Below are 25,370 nucleotides of genomic sequence, written 5' to 3' on the forward strand. Positions count from 1 at the left end.
GGAAAATTACTTGTGTCATGCACAAAGTAGATGTCCTACCCGACTTGCCAAAACTATAGTTTGTTAACAAGAAATTTGTGGAGTGGTTTGTGTAGAGAAGTGCAACGCTACAGGGTTTTTCATACTCAACAGTTTCCTGTGCGTATCAAGAATGGTTTACCAGCCAACTTGACACAACTGTGGGAAGCAGTGATTACCCTTGATTACTAAATGTTAAGCCAAAGTTGTCCTCTGAGGATTTCACAAACAGGCTTGTTGAGACAGAGGCAGAGGGAGTTTCATGTTCTAACAACAGTTATCTCAACGAAACTGGACACGTCACTGCTACAACAGACTATGATCAAACTAGGCAAACCAGGAAGTAGCTAACACTCTCATATCCACTCTTCACCACAGGAACTAGGGGAGAAGGGCTCATAATAATGCCTGGAACAGAGCAAATGGAATGGCATCATGGGTGGGATGTATTTGATACTATCCTGCTCCAGCCATTACCACTAGCCTGCTCTCCCCAATTAAGGTGCCACCAACCTCCTGTGCTCTTGACCTTTCAGATTTTATTCTTTGATATTAACTTGAACAAAGATCATTGTATCTCGAGAGAACATTATCTTGATCATGAAACTTCCAGGACACGTACAAAGACATCTGTCAAGGATGGATATATTTTAACTTATTATTAGTCGAATATTGAGATTCAAAGTACATAGTAGGTGGATAGTAGGTAATACCATCTGTTAGTCGTATTAGAAGAGAAACCAGTGAAGGTGGAGATTGACATACTCCTGTGATTACTGTAACATGCGTATAAACTATTATGAGAATGGGTGTGCCCTGTGTAAACTATATAGCTACATCGTTTAATATCTATTATAAAACTTGAGATTAAAACTAAAACTTCTGATTAAGGTTATAGTAAGATAACTCCTTATTTTGCAGATGTTGAGGACTAGTATAGCTTAACTTGAAATGTTTATCTTTTACATGAACAAGACTACAACATACCCGTCCTCTCTAGTTGAAATCAGGCCAAGGCTGATTTATGATGATGAGTAAGCTGAGATATCGCATTCAATTGTTGAATTACTTGACTTACCTTACCTGATGGCATGCCATAGTTAAGTCAACAATTTAATGAGGTTTTAATTGGTCTCGGAAATATAGTGTTGAAACTGAATTGACTCTTGCAAAGAGCAACTCCTTAAAGTCAATGTGGCAGAGGACATCTCAGACAGAGGGACGATTAGAATATAGCATTTAATATTGTGTTTATTTTGACATTTAATCAAATCAAGCTTTTTTATACAGAACATTTCAGACATGGACTGCAATGCAATGTGCATTACAGAACTCACAGGCAGCCAGTACAGAGACCTTAAAACCTATGAAATGTGTGCTCTCCGTCTGATCTTGGTCAGTACCCGTGCTGCAGCATTCTGTATGTTCTGCAGTTGACCAATGGCTTTCTTGGGTAGACCAGACAGGAGAGCAATACAGTAGTCAAACCTGAATGTAATAAAAGCATGGATGAGTCTCTCTGTATCAGCCTGAGAGAGAAACATCCACACCTCAAAATGTTCCTGGTAAAAAGCAATTTTGGTCGCATTCCTAATGTGTGATTCGAAATTTACTTCAGAATGTAAAAATAACACTTAGGTTTATTTACCTGGTGTTTTATCTTTATTGCCTGTGAATTAAAATATGCTGCTAGATTCTCACGCTGTACTTTGGCTCCAACAATAAGTACCTAGGTTTTTGTCTTGATTTAGCTGGAGGAAGTTATTTAACTCACTAAAACAGTCTAATAATGTATCCGTGGAGCTAGAATCCTCTGGTGACACAGAAATGTGAGGCTGTGTATCATCTGCGTAGCAGTGACAATCAATGCTGTGCTTTAATATAGGGTTTATTATGGCATTTAATATAGGGTTTATTATGGCATTTAATATAGGGTTTATTATGGCATTTAATATAGGGTTTATTATGGGATTTAATACAGGGTTTATTATGGCATTTAATATAGGGTTTATTATGGGATTTAATACAGGGTTTATTATGGCATTTAATATAGGGTTTATTATGGCATTTAATATAGGGTTTATTATGGCATTTAATATAGGGTTTATTATGGCATTTAATATATGGTTTATTATGGCATTTAATATAGGGTTTATCTCATTTCATATTTACAGTACATAGTTTATTTGAAAAAGAAACACCAAGAGTGAAGAGGACAGAGAATTTCAGCTACTTTCCAACAGTACAAACACATAAAAACAACTGAACAATACTTTCACACACAGAAAAACAGCCAGTATTGTCACTTACAGCATAAAATATAAGTGGTATAAAAGTATTAAAACAGATTGTTCTCCTTTTGGCAATCTGTCTTCATCATTATCAAGCATTTTATCTAAACCAATCCCTTGTCTTGCCAATCTCTTACTGCTTAATGATGACTAACTTCACTGTACCTAACACCCAGGCAACCAAGTATCAACATATGGACTCCAACAATTAACGGTTTAAAATCACTACTTTGATATTTGTACTCAAATAAGCAGGTCATGTGGGTGGAAAGGGGAGAGGTGGGTGGATAATGTATTTGTATAATGTCTGTAGTTTTTTTCTCTCACAAAATAAACATGAACACAGATGTGAAACTTGTATTAGTCCCTCGGGACAAGACCTATAAAAAGTCATTTTATTTCCCTGATTTCCAATCATCTCTTCCTGTGTTGTAAGCTTAACCAATATGGTTAATAATACAACAAAACGGACCCTGGACCAAAGTGTTACTAATCTTTTGATTTAGTCATTCCATGACACGCTTGTTTCACAGCAAGCTACATAATAATAATAAGCAGCAATGAAAACATTGATCATGTCAAATTCTTCACATTATTCAGATAATTAAATTCATATTTAAATGGTGAAATGACTGCTGTACATGAAAGCGAATTATCAACCTGAATTATGAACATGATTCAAATGGGTAACACCAGGAACATGCGGTAGATGTATGTAACAAGAGTTTCCATGATGGCTGTTAACTATAGTAGTCCTGTATCATCTGCTTCTCTTCTTAGAAATGTGAATGCACCTGTAGTTAGTCAACTCTATAATATACAGGCTGCTTTAGGTCTACTTTATTTCTTGGGATTTCTCTGGACTTCATTTACTGCGTTCGGCTCATGTTCAGTCCATTGACCAGTCATTTCTCCCATCATGCTGTTCTCCACTTCTTTCACTTCCTGCCTCGTTGCATAATGGTCACAGAATATGGTTCAGACATGACATTACAATTCATTGCTCAATGCTGCTCCACATTGCTACTTTGAACACAGGCATTATTTTAAGTTTAAGTTTGTCTTGTTGCAAGTCACCATCCCTCCATTTTGTCGTCCGTCATTTGAGGAGAGATTGTTGTATCAGAGGGAGAAGATGCTCCACACACTCAGTGTTCATACATGTTCAACTGCTGGGTCACGCTTCTTTCCTCTGTGTCTCTCTGCTTCTTCCAGGGAAAACAAAACATGAATCAATCACACACAAGGACTGAAACTGCTCTATTCAATCACTATTTAGGTGCATCAATATCAGATTGAATGTGCAAGTTCGGTATGAGGTTTGTTAGAATTACAAATAAAAAAGACTAATAAGACTAACACCTTTGCAGTTTGCGCTCTGATTTGTGCCCAGATGCTGGCATTTTTTCTAGATCCAAGCAGCATTAACACTCTGACTGATATCACAGTGGTATAATAAGGACAAGGGCTCACCGTTGACGTTTCCCGCCGGTGACATCTAGTCAGTAAGAAGATCACCAGCAGGACTCCCGCAACAAGCATCACAACCACACTGACAGACACACCTGCTGCTACTGCTACTTTATCAGGACTCTCCAATGGACTCTCTCTAATGTATACTGGAAAGCAGAGAGGAAACAGAAAACATAGAAATAGTTAATACAAACTATGAAATGCTCCAAAAACGTGTTTTAGATGAGAGACAGAGAAGCCAAAAAGCTGAGGAATTTGAAAAGGCAGACCTCTTAGTGTAACTTGACCAAGTGGTGAGAAGACTTTCCAAATGAAACTCTAACTTCCTCCCTATTTGTCACAGCAGTGTAACTTTCTTTGTCTACTACTCTTTAACACATCACTGTGTATTCCAGCTTCTTCCTTTTTATCCAAACATTTGTGTTCAGTCAGAGGAAACACTACATCATTGGTAATGCTAATAGTTTAGTCCCAAAGATAACGCTGTTGTTTCTCTGTAGTTTCACTCTAGCATAGAGTTTTTTTCCTTTCCTGTGTTTATGCCTGTGCTTGCCCCTAGATTCCCCCACCCTCATGCACTTTCACACACATACGCATGCACCCACTCCAAGCTTTTCATTCTCATGCATTCCTATGCAGATGTTTTGGGATTTTTGGGTACAAGCTGAGACTCTAACCAACATTCTTCAATGAAATCACTATGGGGCTGAAACTCCTGACCCTGACTACAGTACCGTGATTTACTGCTGCTGTGTTATGGCTACTGGTGTCACTAGTCTCGTGTACTCACCAGGCTTTTCCTTGCAGGTGGAGTTGAGTTTAGAAGCCTGGTCTGTGTTCTCCACCATACACTGCAGTTTTTCACCCTGACTCCGATCCATGGTCAGGATGCTGGTCAGACTGTATAGTCCTGTAGAGTTATCCAGGTGGGTCTCATCCCTCCTGGAGGTGTTCACCAGAGGATGTCCACCCATCTTCCAATGAATCTGGCCCTTTGGGTATCCCCCGTTGGCTTTACACTGGTACACCCCGAACCTCTCTCCCCATCCGGAACCCATCGAAGCCTGGTCTAGTACCTGGTACATACAGACACTGTAGCTGGCTGGAGAGCAGAGAGGAGATAAATCAACTGCAGCATGCCTGAAATGGAGTCATTTATGAAGTAGAAAAGGGGGAGGGAGAAAACAAATAAATCAACCAATAGCAGAATGACAATAAACAACAACAAAAAACAAGCAAAACAAATGTCTTACCAATCACATGCAGAGTGATGTGAATGTAGACCAAAGTCTCGGTTTGAAAGAAGCATTTGTACATCCCATTGTCTGCGACAGTGATGCCTGAGAGGAGCAGGGAACAGTTGTCCTTATCTTCATTCTGAAAGAGACTGACCCTGTTTTGATATCCCTCCCCGATGTTTGTGGTGTTATGACTTCCACTGTGGTGAAGCACGGTGGTATGGTCTTCTAACTGCCATTTCATGTCCATTCTCTCGTTTCTCTTCTTGCAGGGGCATTGCAGGAGGACGTTTTGTCCCACAATAGCTTGGAGCGGCTCCAAATGGGCTAGAATATCAGTTGAGCAGGTTCAAGGTTAATTTCAATAATGTTTTAGGGAAGTTGCATTGGTCTTTAACAAGATAAGAAAAAACATTGAAATGGCAACAACAACAAAATCTCCCATTTGTACAGAGGAGTACAGTAAACAAGAAGAACCAGACTTTAAAGGAGGTATGTGGTTTCTCTCAAAACGGTTATTGTGCAATATCACAACACATTGTTTGCCAATAAACATGATACCGCACATTATTGGAAACACACACACACACACAAGAGCACACACTTTTTATATCTCAATGAAGACTGTTTATCAAGCAGAATCTTAAATCTGACTTAGTCAATTGTATCTATACATTTTTATCACACCCACACAAACTTCCACACTTCCTCAGTTCTCCTTTCTATTCCTCCTCCTGTGTGTGTGTGTGTGTGTGTGTGTGTGTGTGTGTGTGTTTACAGTGAAATCCCAGTCATCCATCTATGGATGTGTTTAACTATACACAACACATTTTTGTTAGTCCCTACAAGCTCAAATGCTATTTCTAGGGAGTGAAGGTAGAATTAGTGTTAGGGATATAATTAGGTTTAGGAGTTAGGGTTAAGGTTAGATTTTACAGTCAGGTTTGGGGAAAATAGGATTTTGAATGTTTACCGTGACTTCGGAAAGCATTCAGACCCCATTACTTTTCCCACACTTTGTTAGGTATTTTTATTCTAAAATGTATTAAATAGTTTTTCCCCCTCATCAATCTACACACAATACCCCATAATGACAAAGCAAAAACAGGTTTAAAAAAATACATAATATTACATATATATAAGTATTCAGACCCTTTACTCAGTACTTTGTTGAAGCACCTTTGGCAGCGATTACAGCCTCGAGTCTTCTTGGGTATGACGCTGCAAGCTTGGCACACCTGTATTTGGAGAGTTTCTCCCATTCTTCTCTGCAGATCTTCTCAAGCTCTGTCAGGTTGGATGGGGAGAGTTACTGCACAGCCATTTTCAGGTCTGACCAGAGATGTTTGATCCGGTTCAAGTCCGGGCTCTGGCTGGGCCACTCAAAGACATGTCCTGAAGCCACTACTGCGTTGTCTTTGCTGTGTGCTTAGGGTCGTTGTCCTGTTGGAAGGTGAACCTTCGCCCCAGTCTGAGGTCCTGAGCACTCTGGAGCAGGTTTTCATCAGGATCTCTCTGTACTTTTCTTCATTCAGCTTTGCCTCGATCCTGACTGTGTCCCAGTCCCTACCATTGAAAAACACCCCCACAGCATGATGCTGCCACCACCATGCTTCACCATAAGGATGGTGCAAGGTTTCCTCCAGACATGACACTTGGCATTAAGGCCAAAGATTTCAATCTTGGTTTCATCCACCAGAGACTCTGGTTTCTCATGGTCTGGGAGTCTTTAGGTACCTAATGGTCTGGGAGTCTTTAGGTACCTAATGGTCTGGGAGTCTTTAGGTACCTAATGGTCTGGGAGTCTTTAGGTACCTAATGGTCTGAGAGTCTTTAGGTACCTAATGGTCTGGGAGTCTTTAGGTACCTAATGGTCTGAGAGTCTTTAGGTACCTAATGGTCTGGGAGTCTTTATGTACCTAATGGTCTGAGAGTCTTTAGGTACCTAATGGTCTGAGAGTCTTTAGGTACCTAATGGTCTGAGAGTCTTTAGGTACCTCATGGTCTGAGAGTCTTTAGGTACCTCATGGTCTGAGAGTCTTTAGGTACCTCATGGTCTGAGAGTCTTTAGGTACCTCATGGTCTGAGAGTCTTTAGGTACCTCATGGTCTGAGAGTCTTTAGGTACCTCATGGTCTGAGAGTCTTTAGGTACCTCATGGTCTGAGAGTCTTTAGGTACCTCATGGTCTGAGAGTCTTTAGGTACCTCATGGTCTGAGAGTCTTTAGGTACCTCATGGTCTGAGAGTCTTTAGGTACCTCATGGTCTGAGAGTCTTTAGGTACCTCATGGTCTGAGAGTCTTTAGGTACCTCATGGTCTGAGAGTCTTTAGGTACCTCATGGTCTGAGAGTCTTTAGGTACCTAATGGTCTGGGAGTCTTTAGGTACCTAATGGTCTGGGAGTCTTTAGGTACCTAATGGTCTGGGAGTCTTTAGGTACCTCATGGTCTGGGAGTCTTTAGGTACCTCATGGTCTAGGAGTCTTTAGGTACCTCATGGTCTGGGAGTCTTTAGGTACCTAATGGTCTGGGAGTCTTTAGGTACCTCATGGTCTGGGAGTCTTTAGGTACCTAACGGTCTGGGAGTCTTTAGGTACCTAATGGTCTGAGAGTCTTTAGGTACCTAATGGTCTGGGAGTCTTTAGGTACCTCATGGTCTGGGAGTCTTTAGGTACCTAATGGTCTGGGAGTCTTTAGGTACCTCATGGTCTGGGAGTCTTTAGGTACCTCATGGTCTGAGAGTCTTTAGGTACCTCATGGTCTGGGAGTCTTTAGGTACCTTTTGGAAAACTCCAAGCGGGCTGTCATGTGCTTTTTACTGAGGAGTGGCTTCCGTCTGGCCACTCTACCATAAACTGGTGGAGTGTTGCAGAGATGGGTTCTTGGTAACCTCCCTGACCAAGGCCCTTCTCCCCCGATTGCTCAGTTTGGTCAAGGGGTCTGAATACTTTCCGAATGCAGTGTACATTGTGTGTCCCCACAAGGTAAGTTAAACAAGATGGCGATTGTGTGTGTTTCCAGTAACATCCCAATAACAAAACAGCTTCTGTCTCAAGGTCATCAGACTGTTAAACAGCCATCACTAACAGAGTGGCTGCTGCCAACATACAGACTCAAATCTCTGGCCACTTTAATAAATGTCATAAATAGATTTAATACAGGTATCACTAGTCACTTTAAATAACACCACTTTAATCATGTCCTCATTTCCTACATTACTCATCTCATATGTACATACTGTATTTTATACCATCTATTGCATCTTACCTATGCCACATGGCCATCGCTCATTCATATATTTATATGTACATATACTTATTCACCCCTTTACATTTGTGTGTATAAGGTAGTCGTTGTGAATTTGTTAGATTACTTGTTAGATATTACTGCACTGTCGGAACTACGCATTTCGCTACACGCATTTCGCTACACTCACCTTAACATCTGCTAACCATGTGTATATGACCAATAACATTTGGTTTTATTTATATTTATGAGACTATTTCTGCCCCTTTCTCCTAAAGAAACCAACACTCCCATGTTAGCAAACACAACCTCTCTCACCTCACTAGAACCTCCCTTGTTAAGTCGTGAAAAACTACACTGAACAAAAATATAAACGCAACATGTAGAGTGTTGGTCCCATGTTTCATGAGCTTAAATAAAATAGCCCAGAAATCCCAGACGCACAAAAAGAGGACTTCTCTCAGGATTTTGTGCACAAATTTGTTTTTCATCCCTGTTAATGAGCATTTCTCTTTTGCTAAAATAATCCATAAAATGGTCAGGAACAGGGGCAGGGGCAAATATACAGTACATGCCAGCCGTATGCACTCAAATAGCGAATGGACGCCTCTTTCCCAGAGCAAGAGCAGTTGAGAAATAAATAATAAATATAGTAGCAGCTGGGATACTCGTCTTTTTAGTGGCAACCATCAAAACTCGGCTTTCACACAGGATTACATAGAAATGTCTGGGCTTATAAAACAACTTATTTCACTCCATGCATCAACCACTCTTTGAGGAGGTTGCTCTCACTGCATGACAGGTGATACTTCGCCCAAACTCTGTATGCCATGGGCTCTCCAAGACTGTTCCTAGAGATACCCATTGCTTCATTTGGGAAACCAAGGGAAATCTGGTTGGGAACATCGATAGTAAAATGTTTTCACAACTTAACATGTTTGTTGACAGCCCCTCTCTCTGCGCACTCGAGAAAGGAATGAATGATTGATGAGGAGATGGAAATGCACAGTGGTGAAATATTTTGTATAGCTAAAGGTAATGTGTCAGCCTATTAATTATGAAAATATAAAATACTGCCCTATAACTGTAATCATCAGCTTAGAAAGTGCTGTCCGTTTCATTGTTTGGCTTTGAAACACATCCACAACGACCATGTTTTCCATTCAGGCTCAACCTGTTGTTGAACTTCTTTCTTCAAATTGATCATCACAGTGATTTGAGTTTCAAAAGCATGATACTATTTATGTGATTTTCGATGGTATTTTCATTAATGTCAGAGTGGCTAGAGGGACAATAGAGTGCTGAGTACCAGGCCATTAGCGACCTGATGGTAGTTAGTGAGTTGGGTACGATCAACGCATGTTCAGAGTGCACAAGAAGAGATTACCATGACTCAGCGATCACGTGAAATGTTACTGCCGTCATGACTCCAGACTACCGGTGTGGCAGTAATACAGTCACCGCAACAGCTTTATGGAGTACTTAGGTTAGCTAGGTAAACAAAGTGAGGAACCAGCCTTGGCAGTCTTTCATTGACCCAGACAGTTTGTAAGTGCCCATTTGTGATATTTAGCAGCGTTTAGCCTGCATTGGGCTCCTTGGATCAATAATGATTAGAAGTCATCATGGGGACATGTGGTGCCGATCGTTTCAATTCATTTGGGACATATACCGAAACAAAAATATAAACGCAACATCTTTGAAAGTGTTGGTCCCATAGTTCATGAGCTGAAATGAAAGATCCCAGAAATGTTCAAGATGCACAAAAATCTTATTTCTCTCAAATTTTGTGCAAAAATGTGTTTACATCCCTGCTAGTGAGCATTTCTCATTTGCCAAGATAATCCATCTACCTGACAGGTGTGGCATATCAAGAAACTGATTAAACAGAATAATACACAAGTGCACCTTGTGCTGGGGACAATAGAGGGCCAATCTAAAATGTGCAGTTTTGTCACAATGCCAAAGTTAACTCAAGTTGGGGGAGTGTGCAATTGGCATGCTGACTGCAGGAATGTCCACCAGAGCTGTTGCCAGATAATTTAGCGTTAATTTCTCTACCATAAGCCACCTCCAAAGTCGTTTTAGAGAATTTGACAGTACGTCCAATCGGTCTCACAACCGCAGACCATGTGTAACCACTCCAGCCCAGGACCTCCACACCCGGCTTCTTCACCTGCTATATCATCTAAGACCATCCACCCAGACACCTGATGAAACTGTGGGTTAACACAACCAAATAATATTTGAACAAACTGTCAGAAATCATCTCAGGGAAGCTCATCTGGATGGTATTCTCAGGGTGATGAGAGGTGTTGGGTTTGTGCCAGACATGGCGTTTTCCTTGATAGCCAGTAAGCTCAATTTTAGTTTCATCTGACCAAAGTACCTCCTTCCATATGTTTGGGGAGTCTCCCACATGCCTTTTGGTGAACACCAAACGTGTTTGCTTTTTGTAAGCAATGGCTTTTTTTCTGGCCACTCTTCCATAAACCCGAGCTCTGTGGAGTGTATAGCTTAAAGTGGTCCATGGACAGATACTCCAATCTCTGCAGGGGAGTTTTGCAGCTCCTTCAGGGTTATCTTTGGTCATTTTGTTGCCTGTCTGATTAATGCCCTCCTTGCCTGGTCTGTCAGTTTTGGTGGGTGGCCCTCTCTTGGCAGGTTTGTTGTGGTGCCATAGTCTTTCCATTTTTTAATAATGGATTTAATGGGATGTTCAAAGTTTCTGATATTTTTTTATAACCCAACCCTGATCTGTACTTCTCCACAACTTTGTCCCTGACCTGTTTGGAGAGCTCCTTGGTCTTCATGTTGCCTCTTGCTTAGTGGTGTTGCAGACTCTGGGGCCTTTCAGAACAGAATATACTGAGATCATGTGACAGATTGCACACAGATGGAATTTATTTAACTAATGATGTGACTTCAGAAGGCTATTGGTTGCACCAGATCTTATTTAGGGGCTTCATAGCAAAGGGGGTGAATGCATATGCACACACCACTTTTCAGTTTGATTTATTTATTTATTTTTTGAAACAATTATTTTTTCCATTTCACTTCACCAAGTTGGACTATTTTGTGTATGTTCATTACATGAAATCCAAATAAAAATCTATTTAAATTACAGGTTGTAATGCAACAAAATAGGAAAAAAGATTGAAGATTTTGCAAGGCACTGTACGGCAGCTTATTCCAGCTCCCACCAATATCCAGAAACTTTGCACAGCCATTAAAGAGGAGCTGGACATCAGGCCACACTCAACAGCCTGATCAACTCTATGCAAAGAAGATGTGTCACGCTGCGTGAGGCAAATGGTGGTCACACCAGATACTGACTGCTTTTCTGATCCACGCCCCTACCTTATGAAGGTATTTGTGACCAACAGATGCATAGCTGTATTCCAAGTCATGTAAAATCTATAGATTAGGGCCTAATTAATTTATTCCATTTGTATGAACTTAAACTCAGTAAAATCTTTTATTGTTACATGTTGCGTTTCTATTTTTGTTCAGTCAGTTAGCTGGCGGTGCAGGTGGTGTTTGAGATCATATTTGACATCTCATGTTTTGAGATATTAGAAATGAGGACAGGTTATTACTTTAAACACATAACCTCATGACGTCGGCCTTCGATTCATTTCTTTCCAACTCTTTCCCTTCCTTGCCTCTTGACCTCACATTTTCCTAATCCCCTCCAACTCACAAGGCAGGTAATACGCTTGACCTCATCTTTAGTAGAGGCTGCTCACCTACTAATCTCACTGCAACCCCCCTCCAGGTCTCTGAACACTACTTTGTTTCCTTTTCTCTCTCTCACTACTGTTGTCCCCCAGGGCTCAGTTCTAGGCCCTCTCCTCTTTTTTTCTATGCGTCACACGGCTCCGTCATATCCTCACATGGTCTCTCCTATCACTGCTATGCGGATAACAGGGAACTATTTCCCCCTTCTGACACCCAGGTGGCAAAACACATCACTGAAGGCCTGGCAGAGATCTTAACTTGGATGTCGGCCCATCACCTTAAGCGCAACCTTGAAGTGCTCTTCCTCCCGGGGCGGGCCAGTCCACTCAAAGACCTCTCCATCACGGTTGACAACTCCACAGTGTCGACCCTCCTAGAGTGCAAAGAACCTTGGCGTGACCCTGGAAAACACCCCGTCGTTCTCTGTAAACATCAAAGCAGTGACCCGCTCCTCCAGGTTCATGCTCTACAACATCCGTAGAGTACAACCCTACCTCACACAGGAAGCGGCGATAGGTTCTTATCCAGGCAGTTGTCCTCTCCCGTCTGGACTACTGCAACTCGCTGTTGGCTGGGCTCTCCTCTTATGCCATCAAACCCCCAGCAACTTATCCAAAATACTGCAGCCTGCCTGGTTTTCAACCTTCCCAAGTTCTCTCATGTCATGCAGCTCCCGCTCAGCTTAGTCCAAGCACCTCAAGGGTGGAACCAGCTTCCCCCTGAAGCTAGGACAGCAGAGTCCCTGCCCATCTTCCAAAAACAAACTCTTTACCAGGTGGTGTCAGAGGAAGGCTCTAAAAAATGTCAAAGACTCCAGCCACCCTAGTCATAGACTGTTCTCTCTGCTACCGCACGGCAAGCGGTACCAGAGCGCCAAGTCTAGGTCCAAAAGGCTTCTTAACAGCTTCTACCCCCAAGCCAAAAGACTGCTGAACAGCTAATCAAATGGCTACCCGGACTATTTTCATTGCCCTGCCCCCCTCCCCCGGCAGCACAGTGGGATGCAATATGGAAAAACACAACATCCATATCCAACTGTCTAAGGTATACAATTATTAAAATTAAGGACTTCACCAGGATCATATCACACTTCACAGGTTGAAAAACATGGATCAAAGCCTTTCAGATTTGTGTTGGCATGGCTGCGGTGAGGTTGGCACACCAATGAATCCGTTTTGGAAATGTCCAGTCGTTAAAAGATTTGACTGATGTAGATTGTATGTTGACTGGAATTTTGAGTGTATGTATCCCCACTTTGTCTTGTGGTGTGCCTGTTAGGAAGTAGGGTGGACAATATCCAACCTAGAACCACGCAACGTATCATTGCATTGGCCTTCATAACAGTCAAATGGACAATACTTATGAATTGGAAAGAGTGTAAACCTCAGTGCTTAGTGTAACCGATGTGAAATGGCTAGCTAGTTAGCGGTGGTGCGCGCTAGTGGCGTTTCAATCGATGGCGTCACTTGCTCTGAGACCTTGAAGTAGTGGTTCCCCTTGCTCTGCAAGGGCTGTGGCTTTTGTGGCGCGATGGGTAACGATGCTTCGTGGGTGTCAGTTGTTGATGTGTGCAGAGGGTCCCTGGTTTGAGCCCGGGTATGGGCGAGGGGACGGACTAAAGTTATACTGTTACATTAGCATGGACATTTGGTTAAGGCAATTCATGGATTTATTGACTATAAAACGAGCGGCATCGGCCCTCCAGGACTATGACAATGGACTAGAGCAACTGGCACGCCACCCCCCTTCTGTAGGCCCGCGGACCAGTTTCACACACAGGAACTCAGTCGGGGTCTCAACTTACTGTTGAGAGTTAGAATAATAGAATATACAAGGTGCAATTTCGGAATTTGGTTGTACATCAACAGTCACTCAATTAGCCCCTGTCAGCTAAATGTTTTTAGATTGGTAAATTAGTCTAGTGGACAGCTTTCTAAACTTGTAGTAAGTCAAGCCCCCCCACCCAGGCTTGACTTGAGCTGTGTTACACAGGATGCCTGTGGCAGGGCTCGCTGTGTGTCCTGGCAAGACCCAGGCTGAATTTGTCCAATATAAACTTTTTTTTTTTTAAACTAAATGTTTCCCCATTCTGAGTAAACAACTTTTTGCTGATCAAGTCTCTTGTCCTGAAGCTGCCAAGCAGCAATAGCAAAAGTGATATCTTTCTCTCTCAAAAGACAACAGAGGGTGTGTGTGTGGGCCTGCTTGATATACAAAGAGAAGTGTATACGTGCAATGTGAAAATAATAATAGTATTGTAGATGGATGACTGGGACAAACTCGTAGATGGATGACTGGGATTTTACTGTAAACACAAACTCGTAGATGGATGACTGGGATTTTACTGTAAACACAAACTCGTAGATGGATGACAGATGTTACTGTAAACACAAACTCATAGATGGATGACTGGGATTTTACTGTAAACAACCTCGTAATGTTACTGTAAACGCACACAAACTCCTCGACTAACCTGTACCCCCACACATTGACTCGATACTGGTACCCCTTGTGTATATAGCCTCATTATTGTTATTTTATTGTGTTACTTTTATTTAATTTTTACTTTAGTTTATTTACTAAATATTTTGTTAACTCTTTTTTAAAACTGAATTGTTGGTTAAGGGCTGATAAGTAAGCATTTCACGGTAAGGTCTATCTATACCTGTTGTTTTCGGCGCATGTGACAAATAACATTAGATTGGATTTGACATACTCAGATGGATGAATGGGATGTTACTGTAAACACACACAGGAGGGGGAGTAGAAAGGAGAACTGAGGATGTGTGACATGTGGGAGGATATTTGGAGCATGTGACAAATACAATTAAATTGGATTTGATACACATACAGTGAGGGAAAAAAGTATTTGATCCCCTGCTGATTTTGTACGTTTGCCCACTGACAAATGATCAAGTGGCCTAGCCAGTCTCCAGACCTTAATCCCATAGAAAATCTGTGGAGGGAGCTGAAGGTTCGAGTTGCCAAACGTCAGCCCCAAAACCTTAATGACTTGGAGAAGATCTGCAAAGAGGAGTGGGACAAATACCCTCCTAAGATGTGTGCAAACCTGCTGGCCAACTACAAGAAACGTCTGACCTCTGTGATTGCCAAGTACTAAGTCATGTTTTGCAGAGGGGTCAAATACTTATTTCCCTCATTAAAATGCAAATCAGTTTATAACATTTTTGACATGAGTTTTTCTGGATTTTTTTGTTATTCTGTCTCTCACTGTTCAAATAAACCTACCATTAAAATTATAGACTGATCATTTCTTGGATGGGATGTTACTTTAAACACACACACACACATACACACACGGGGGAGTAGAAAGGAGAACTGAGGATGTGTGGGAGAATGTGTGGGTGTGACAAAAAGGTTTGAGGAGAGACAACTGCAATTATTAAGATTCTGATTCTGATTCTTCATTGAGGAAACCAGAAACAACAACCTTCACCTCAGAACCATGTCTCAGTTGAAGATATACTGAATATCCACAGAGGTTGAGGATGTGTTACAACAAGAGACATGAGTTTAAGACAACATAACACTATAAGCAATTGAGATGTTTTGCTGACCATTACCACCCCTCCTAAACTTAGCATCTACACCATGTCTCTATTGAGGCAATGAGAATAACTTACCTGAGGCACACAGGAAGACTTCTACTAACCACAGGACAGTCCACATGACAATGTGTGTTCTGAAGGTGAAAATGATTACATATGTCAGAGGCTTGCTGATCAACATGAAGAAGCATAATAGAATCACAAATTGCATTGCAGGATAGGTGGTGGGTTGATATTGTATGATTGGTGGATTGCTTTAGATTTAGGATATTGTTTAGAACATAAATGTAAAAAGGAGACACTAGCTAGGTTTCCATTCAATTGGCGACAGATTTTCACACAAATATTCTCAAATCTGCATAAAAACCATATGCAAATGTCCTTGCGCATTTTCCATCAAATTGCCTTGTTACTGGTAAAATGCATATAAAAATTACTTCTGCAGTTAAATTCCCATGTACCGAATAGAAAATACAAGTTAATTGGATTTCCATCACACGTGCGTTCTAGCCAACAGCTCGCAGATACAGTGCGGGTATTGTGAAAAAGGCCAGCCCTCTCAATCCGATTGGCCTTCAGACACTTCACACCTCTGTTCATACACCAAGTTAGTGTGTTCACCTGCCGTCTTGAGAAAGATGGCAGGTGACATGCATTTCCTCACGAAAGTGTTGTGTGCGTCCATTGGCATGTAAGTTTGGGGATATTCCGTATTTGTGTGCATCCCATGCATGCTACCTCGGGTTAGTGTGGTTAGCCGGTTTATATTGTTTGTATGTTATCGCTGCAATGTATAGCCTTAGATGATACTGCTGTATGAAAGGACAACATGGCAGAGTTTCTAAAGGTTCTAGAATGGCCAAATCCTATCTGCATGTGCACTTTGATTTACGGCGTAGCAGCCTAGTAACAGTGCCTTTTTAGATCGGATAAGATCTGTTGTCAAGCCTAAGAGAGGGACATAAATATTTATTTTTTGTTGTTATTTTTTATTTTAGTATTTTTTAAATATTTTAGTATTAATATTATTTCTTTTTTATTTTATTTGTACCCTTTTTCTCCCCAATTTGTAGTTATATTCTTGTCCCATGCGTCCTCCAAAACAGAGCCGTGCGTCCTCCGAAATCCGATGCCGCCAAACCGCACTGCTTCTTGACACAATGCTCGCTTAACCCGGAAGCCAGCCGCACCAATGTGTCGGAGGAAACACCGTATACCTGGCAACGGTGTCAGCATGCATTGCGCCCGGCCCGCCACAGGAGTCGCTAGATTGTGATGGGACAAGGACAATCCGTCCGGCGAAACCCTCCCCTAACCCGGACGACGCTGGGCCAATTGTGCACCGCATCATGGGTCTCCCGGTCGCGGCCGGCTGCAACACAGCCTGGGATTGAACCAGGATCTGTACTGATGCAGTGCCTTAGACTGCTGCGCCACTCGGGAGGCTTGAAGACCATACATCTTAAGTGCCTAGGCCTTCTATTTCTCTCTCTGGCTACATACTGTATATATTCCTGCTGTGTGAATATCCAAGTGTTTGCATGTTATACTATAGCATTCATTGTTAGAACAGCATGCCATATACAGAAGAAAAATATAAACACCACATATAAAGTGTTGGTCCTATGTTTCATGAGCTGCACAAAAAGGTTATTTCGACCAACGTCCTGTTAGGTCCTCCCAACCCAACAGATCACCAGGTCCGCCTCTGCTGTCCAGGGCGGCCCAGCTCCCCATCAGATAAAGGCAACTCCAGAGTGCACAGTCCACGACACCTATGTCTGCACCCCCCCTCAGCCAGCTTCTCGACTAGCCACAGTTGAGTAGACTCCTGCTCCAGTCGTGGAGCCACAGCCAGCCGTTGCATTGGGGCATGTTCTTGCCGCAGTTGCAGAATTGTGCTCTCCTCCCAGTGGGGGCCCCCTGCTCACCGAGACACACTCTGGTGCTCGAGGTTTGACTGTCTGCTACCCTGGAACCTTCAGCCACAAAGATTCCACCTGCTCTCCCTCAGGAGCCCCTCCCTGCTCCAGGCCCAAGCCCGCAGTGGATTCTTCGCCCGCTCCTAGAATAGGGCCACAGCCTGCAGCTACTGCAGATGTCAAGTGCAGCCAGGAAGCTGGGGCCTCTCCAGCCCCACCTGCCAACACCATGCTAGTTCCAGCACCAAGGGTCCTTCTACCTCCAGACCTTGCCTCAGGGGACCCGCCAGATATCACTGCAGGTGACCCATCAGAAGTCACCCCTGATGTCCCCCTGAGCTAGTTGTCCAGTTCCCTGCCTCCCCCGGGGGGGTCAGAGTTCCCTTCCATCCTGGACAGGGTCAGAGTTCCCTTCCATCCCGGTAGGGTCAGTGAAGGGAACTCTCCCTCCTGGGAGAGTCAGGTTTAGAGTTCCCTACTTCTCTTGTAGGGTTTAAGTTTCCTGCCTCTCAAGTAAGTCTAGAGCTCCATACCTTCCCGGTAGGTCCAGTCTATCCTGCTCCCTTGGTAAGTTCTCAGTTTCTGCCAGTACCCGGCCTTCAGTTTCTGGCCCTAGTTGCAGGTTCACATTGTTCTGACTTAGGTTCCCGGACTCATGCCATAGTGCTAGACCCCAGTCCTCTGCCGTTTCTAGGTTTACAGTTCCCTGCACTAGTAGCCCCTACGTTTGTGGCTCTGCCAGGCCCTAAGTATCCTACCCTGCATGGACAGCAGACCCCTCCTTATAGGGTATTCAGCATCCTAGTCCACCAGGCGTAAAGCCCCCTGCCATGCTAGGCCCTAAGTTATCTGTCCCATCTTCAGGTCTGCAGTCTCCTGCCCTGCTCAGATTGCAGCCCCCTGCATTAGTTGGCAGGCAGTTGCCTGTCCTACCAGGTTTAAAGCCTCCTGCCTTAGTAGGCCCCAAGTTCACTGCGCTAGCCTCGCTGTCTCCAGAAACAGTCAGTCCACAGACACCTAGACTGTGAGGCTTACAGCCTTATGCCCTGTTGAACCACAAGTTACCTGTGTTGGGTTCTCAGTCCTCAGTCCCTAGCACTAGGTCCTCAGTCTCCAGCTGCATTAGGTCAGCTATCTCTAGCATTAGTCGGACCTCAGTCCCTAGCCCAGGTTGGTTATCAGGCTCCTGACCCGCTAGGTTCAAAGGTACGAGTTTCTCCAGCTCTACTAGCCCTCAGTCGTTGACCCTGTCAGGTCCAGAGTCAGTTTCCCTGTCAGGCCCAGCGCTATCAGCACTAGGCTCCCAGCCTTCAGCCGTTCTAGTTTTGCTGTCTCCAGCTCTAGTCGGCCTTCAGTCCACTGCTCCGCTAGGCAATAGGTTCTCTGACCTCAGTTGGTCTGCAGCCTCACTCAGCAAGCAGTCAGCTCCCTCAGTGCTACACGCCAAACCATCTGCCCTTGTTCTAGGCCATGGGTTTCCTGTTCCGCTGGGTTCAGAGTTATCTGCTTCTCTAGATATGCAGTCTGTCCCTAGCCAGTTCGTAGCCCCCAACCTCAGCCGGCACCCATTCACTTACACTAGCGCTAGGCTAAAAGTTCCCTGCCCAGCTAGGCTCGCAGTTTCCCTCCATCCCTGGGTTGCAGTCCTCAGTCTCATTAGTTGGTTCCAAGTCCCCTGCCCTATCAGGCCCTGATTTTCCTAACCTGCTAGGCCCTCAGCCCCCTGACTTGGACGACCCTCAGCCCTTGCCACACGAGAGACCACCTGACCTCGTCTCTGGGGCCCAGACGTTACCTGCCTCCAGATCCCTCATAAGCCTCGCCCAGGTGTACTCACCTGTTCCACCATGGAAGCCATCGTATTCAGCAGTGGGGAGAGAGTCACCCACCAGTGAGCTGCAAAAGACAGCTGTGGCCGAAATGCCAAATTTCGTCAAGGCAGTAGGCGAGCTACCTCCACCAGCTGTAGCCAGCTCCCAGCACTGTACTCAGCGCTCACAGATGGGCCCCAGCTGCCCTGCACCAGCTGAGTCAGAAGATCCTCCGCCATACCAGTGGCATTTCATGGGGTGGCACAGGACTGTCCTTGCGTCTCCGTGCACCTTCTTCACGGGGCGGCCCCTAAGACCCTTATGCACACCGGAGCCAGTACCCTACTGGCCCGCATGGCCCTCTAAAGTGATCAGCTGCCCTTCTAGTTCGGCCAGATGCACACTAGGACTGGACCCGGCCTTGTCTGGTCCTTTCGCTGTTCTGCCCCTCTGCCCCGCTGGATAGAACTAGGCCCTTTCAGGACTAAGTCCCGCATTGAGGCCTTTTAAGATGTGTGGATTTCCACCAGAAATCCAGGGGCGGCTGTAAAAAGAAAAAAGCTCAACCTGAATGGCCTTCAGACCCTTCACGCCTCAGTTCATCCAACCAATCAGGGCATTGGACGCACTCCAGGGCTCCGCCCAAGTTAGAGCGTTGTCACCTGCCGCCTTGAGAAAGAATCAAGTGTTTGATGCTGATGGACCTTTATCATGCTGTTTCCTTACTAGTGTTGTGTGCGTCCATTGGCATGTAAATATGGGGATATTTGGTGTGATGATTGTTGTTTATAGCTGCCCTGTGCTAGATATTTGTAGATAAGTAATGTTATTTTGAAAGCTACCAGCTAATGATAGCATTGTTTGTGTGTATCCCGTGCATGCTACCTCGGTTTAGTGTGGTTATCATTACTACATTTATAATAAGTGTTGTGGTCATTATCATTGCTGAATACTCAGTATGTTTATCAGCAAGGTTTATATTGTTTGAATGTTACCGCTGCAATGTACAGAGGGGCAAAAAAGTATTTAGTCAGCCACCAATTGTGCAAGTTCTCCCACTTAAAAAGATGAGAGAGGCCTGTAATTTTCATCATAGGTACACTTCAACTATGACAGACAAAATGAGAAGAAAAAAAATCCAGAAAAATTACATTGTAGGATTTTTAATGAATTTATTTGCAAATTATGGTGGAAAACAAGTATTTGGTCACCTACAAACAAGCAAGATTTCTGGCTCTCACAGACCTGTAACTTCTTCTTTAAGAGGCTCTTCTGTCCTCCACTCGTTACCTGTATTAATGGCACCTGTTTGAACTTGTTATCAGTATAAAAGACACCTGTCCACAACCTCAAACAGTCACACTCCAAACTCCACTATGGCCAAGACCAAAGAGCTGTCAAAGGACACCAGAAACAAAATTGTAGACCTGCACCAGGCTGGGAAGACTGAATCTGCAATAGGTAAGCAGCTTGGTTTGAAGAAATCAACTGTGGGAGCAATTATTAGGAAATGGAAGACATACAAGACCACTGATAATCTCCCTCGATCTGGGGCTCCACGCAAGATCTCACCCCGTGGGGTCAAAATGATCACAAGAACGGTGAGCAAAAATCCCAGAACCACACAGGGGGACCTAGTGAATGACCTGCAAAGAGCTGGGACCAAAGTAACAAAGCCTACCATCAGTAACACACTACGCCGCCAGGGACTCAAATCCTGCAGTGCCAGACGTGTCCCCCTGCTTAAGCCAGTACATGTCCAGGCCTGTCTGAAGTTTGCTAGAGAGCATTTGGATGATCCAGAAGAAGATTGGGAGAATGTCATATGGTCAGATGAAACTAAAAAATATAACTTTTTGGTAAAAACTCAACTCGTCGTGTTTGGAGGACAATGAATGCTGAGTTGCATCCAAAGAACACCATCCCTACTGTGAAGCATGGGGGTGGAAACATCATGCTTTGGGGCTGTTTTTCTGCAAAGGGACCAGGACGACTGATCCGTGTAAAGGAAAGAATGAATGGGGCCATGTATCGTGAGATTTTGAGTGAAAACCTCCTTCCATCAGCAAGGGCATTGAAGATGAAACGTGGCTGGGTCGTTCAGCATGACAATGATCCCAAACACACCGCCAGGGCAACGAAGGAGTGGCTTCGTAAGAAGCATTTCAAGGTCCTGGGGTGGCCTAGCCAGTCTCAACCCCATAGAAAATCTTTGGAGGGAGTTGAAAGTCCGTGTTGCACAGCAACAGCCCCAAAACATCACTGCTCTAGAGGAGATCTGAATGGAGGAATGGGCCAAAATACCAGCAACAGTGTGTGAAAACCTTGTGAAGACTTACAGAACATGTTTGACCTCTGTCATTGCCAACAAAGGGTATATAACAAAGTATTGAGATAAACCTTTGTTATTGACTAAATACTCATTTTCCACCATAATCTGCAAATAAATAAATTAAAAATCTCACAATGTGATTTTCTGGATTTTTTTTTCTCATTTTGTCTGTCATAGTTCAAGTGTACCCATGATGAAAATTACAGGCCTCTCTCATCTTTTTAAGTGGGAGAACTTGCACAATTGGTGGCTGACTAAATACTTTTTTTGCCCCACTGTATGGCCTAGAGATGATACTGCTGTATCAGAGGGCAACATTGCAGAGTTTCTAGAGGTTCCAGAAGGGACAAATACCATTTGCATGTGCACTTTGGTTAACAACCTAGGAGCCTAGTAACAGTGCCTTCTAAGATCAGATAAGATCTGTAGACAGGCCTGAGAGAGGGACATAAATCTTAAGTGCCTAGGCCTTCTATTTCTTTCTCTGGGTACTTCTATATTCCTGCTGTGTGAATATCCAAGTGTTGCATGTTATACTATAACATCCACTGTTAGAACAGCATGCCATATATATATCACGTCATCTCTTTACTATTGTATGTATATTTCATTAGCCTCTTGTATATGGATCCTAATGATAGTTTATTCTGCCTTTGCTTAGAACCACACAAAAATCACTTCTATGTGTGTGTGTGCTGATGTGTGGTGGTGAACTAGAGAATAAAACTCTGAATATGGACACATCTGCCTGGTTCTTGCTGGAAAGCCTGTAGCGGGGTCAGACCAAAGTAAAGTCAGCATTATGTCATTAGCGGGTGAGGGCATCTATATTGCAATCGGAATGTCTACAGACCCCTTCCCCTTTTTGTTACGTTACAGCCTTATTTTAAATTCTTAAATGAATTGTTTTCCCCATCAAGCTACACAATATCCCATAATGACAAAGCGAAAACAGGTTTTTAGAGATGTTAGCAAATTTATAAAAAATATACATTATTTACATAAATATTCCGAACCTTTGCTATGAGACTCAAAAATGAGCTCAGGTGCATCCTGTTTCCATCGATCACCCTTGAGATGTTTCTACAACTTGATTGGAGTCCACCTGGGGTAAATTCAATTGATTGGACATTTGGATTTGGAAAAGCGCACACACTAGTCTATATAAGGTCCCACAGTTGACAGTGCATGTCAGAGCAAAAACCAAGCCATGAGGTCGAAGGAATTGTCCATAGAGCTACGAGACAGGACTGTGTTGAGGCACAGATCTGGGGAAGATTACCAGAAAATGTCCGAAGCATTGAAGGTCCTCAAGAACACAGTGGCCTCCATCATTTTTAAATGGAAGAAGTTTGGAACCACCAAGAGTCTTCCTAGAACTGGCTGGTCGCCCGGCCAAACTGAGCAATCTGGGGAGAAGGGCCTTGGTCAGGGAAGTGACCAAGAACCAGATGGCCACTCTGACAGAGCTCCTGAGTTCCTCTGTGAAGATGGAAGAACCTTCCAGAAGGACAACCATCTGTGCAGCACTCCACCAATCAAGCCATTATGGTAGAGTAGCCAGACGGAGGCCACTCCTCAGTAAAAGGCACATGACAGCCTGCTTGGTTTCCTAAAAGGCACCTAAAGGACTCAGACCATGAGAAACCAGATTATATGGTCTGATGAAACCAAGATTGAACTCTTTGGCCTGAATGCCAAGCGTCACATCTGGAGGAAACCTGGCACCATCCCTATGGTGAAGCATGGGGGTGGCGGCATCATGCTGTGAAGATGTTTTTCGGTGGCAGGGACTGGGAGACTAGTCAGGATCGAAGGAAAGATGAACAGAGCAAAGTACTGAGAGATCCTTGATGAAAACCTGCTTTGAGGACCACAGACTGGGGCGAAGGTTCACCTTCCAGCAGGACAACACCCCTAAGCACACATCTAGGACAACTCAGGAGTGGCTTCGGGACAAGTCTCTCCTTGAGTGGCCCAGTCAGAGCCCGGACATGAGCCCGATTGAACATCTCTGGAGAGACTTGAAAAAAGCTGCACACCCAAGAAGGCTCAAGGCTGTAATCATTGTCAAAGGTGCTTCAAAGTACTGAGTAAATGGTCTGAATACTTATGTAAATGTGATATTTCATAGTTTTGCTTTTTTTCTTCAAAAATGTCTAAAAACCTGTTTTTGCTTTGTCATTATGGGGTATTGTGTGTAGATTGATGAGGGGGAAAAAAGCAATTTAATCCCATTTATAATAAGGCTGTAACATAACAACCAAGTTAACCCACATGGTACACTTTTTGGGGGCAAGTGCTAGCAAGGACTTTGAAGAGATTTTGAAGAGTGCCATTCACTGGTAGGTAATTAGAGCCTATTGAGCCTCCAACCCTTGCAATATTGGACACCCAGTGTATCTGTCCACATGATATTAAAAGCTTGTGACAGTTATTAATTAATCGGATGCAGTTATGAAACTAAACACTAAATCGGTGACTTTGTGACTAGCATGGTAACAATCATTTGTTGTTAAAACCCCTGTAATTACACACTGCAATTACCACCAGTTAGTTACAAGTTGTAATGACAATTAACTACAAGACGTGTATTCACACTGTAATAAAGACACCTTAAAAAAAAGTGAATAATGTTTGGTGAAATATGAATCAGAGCTTAATTCCCCCGCACACACACAATACATTCAATTCACTTCCATTTCTGGCAACCGTTGTAGTCAAAGTGTATTGCATGAACATATTATCATGACCTTACCTGTAGGTTTCCATTTTCTGCCGAAATTATAATCAATGTAAGCAGGAGATCAAAGTTTGTCGTGAATCCGGTTTGGACGGCAAACGTGGAAAGAGTGAAAGTCAGTAGTGTCACCTGTCGATTTTTTTTAATTTTGACGTCACGGTTCCAGAAATTGGGCAATAAGCTTGTGTATTTTCTGTCTGTTTCAGTTTCCTGTTTGCGTTGTTCGTGTTTCTTATTTTGTATTACGTTTCATTTATTAAAACACTCACTCCCCGAACTTGCTTCCTGACTCTCAGCGCACATCGTTACAAGTAGCCTTGGCTACTCAACTACAATACATAGCAAAGGATGGACAAATATTCATTGTCGCTTTTGTTTTAATATATGAAAATGCTATATACAGCATCCTACGTACATACACTGAACAATATAAACGGAACAATTTAACATATTTTACTGAGTTAGTTCAGGAAATCAGTCAATTGAAAGAAAGAAATTAGCCCACAATCTGAGTATCACATGACTAGGAATTCAGATATGCATATGTTGGTCACAGTTACCTTAAACAAATGTCAGTATCTGGTGGGCCCACCATTTGCCCAATGCAGCGTGACATCTCCTTTTCCTAGAGTTGATCAGGCTGTTGATTGTGGAATGTTGTCCGACTCCTCTTCAATAGCTGTGCGAAGATGCTGGCAGGACCTGCAACACGCTGTCGTACACGTCGATCAAGAGCATCCCAAACAATGGGTGATATGTAGGCCATGGAAGAACTGGGACATTTTCAGCTTCCAGGAATTGTATATAGCGATGGGGCTGTGCATTATCATGCTGAAACGTGAGGTGAGCGAATGGCAAGACAATTTGATTTATTTAACTAGGCAAGTCAGTTAAGAACAAATACTTATTTTCAATGATGGCCTAGGAACAGTGGGTTAACTGCCTTGTTCAGGGGCAGAACGACAAATGTGTACCTTGTCAGCTGGGG

General features: G+C 43.3%; 1 protein-coding gene across 3 annotated transcripts; it reads right to left on the bottom strand.

Moving 5' to 3' along the window:
• Positions 1–1,251: 1,251 nt before the first annotated feature.
• On the bottom strand, positions 1,252–24,588 carry LOC112241760 (ICOS ligand). 3 transcript variants are annotated; one of them, XM_024409801.2, is made up of 6 exons: positions 24,398–24,588; positions 15,650–15,708; positions 5,036–5,347; positions 4,573–4,884; positions 3,783–3,928; positions 1,252–3,517 (listed from the first exon to the last, which is right to left on the bottom strand). In XM_024409801.2, the coding sequence occupies exons 1-6, from the start codon at positions 24,409–24,411 to the stop codon at positions 3,458–3,460; spliced, it is 903 nt and encodes a 300-aa protein (XP_024265569.1). In that variant the 5' UTR covers positions 24,412–24,588; the 3' UTR covers positions 1,252–3,457. The 3 variants fall into 3 exon arrangements, with proteins under 3 accessions (XP_024265569.1, XP_024265581.1, XP_024265574.1); XM_024409813.2 differs by having other exon boundaries at positions 1,252–3,511; positions 24,398–24,583; XM_024409806.2 differs by having other exon boundaries at positions 1,252–3,514; positions 24,398–24,583.
• Positions 24,589–25,370: the final 782 nt, after the last annotated feature.

The sequence above is a fragment of the Oncorhynchus tshawytscha genome, linkage group LG03 (genome assembly GCF_018296145.1).
Source record: "Oncorhynchus tshawytscha isolate Ot180627B linkage group LG03, Otsh_v2.0, whole genome shotgun sequence".
Classification (NCBI taxonomy): Eukaryota; Metazoa; Chordata; class Actinopteri; order Salmoniformes; family Salmonidae; genus Oncorhynchus; species Oncorhynchus tshawytscha.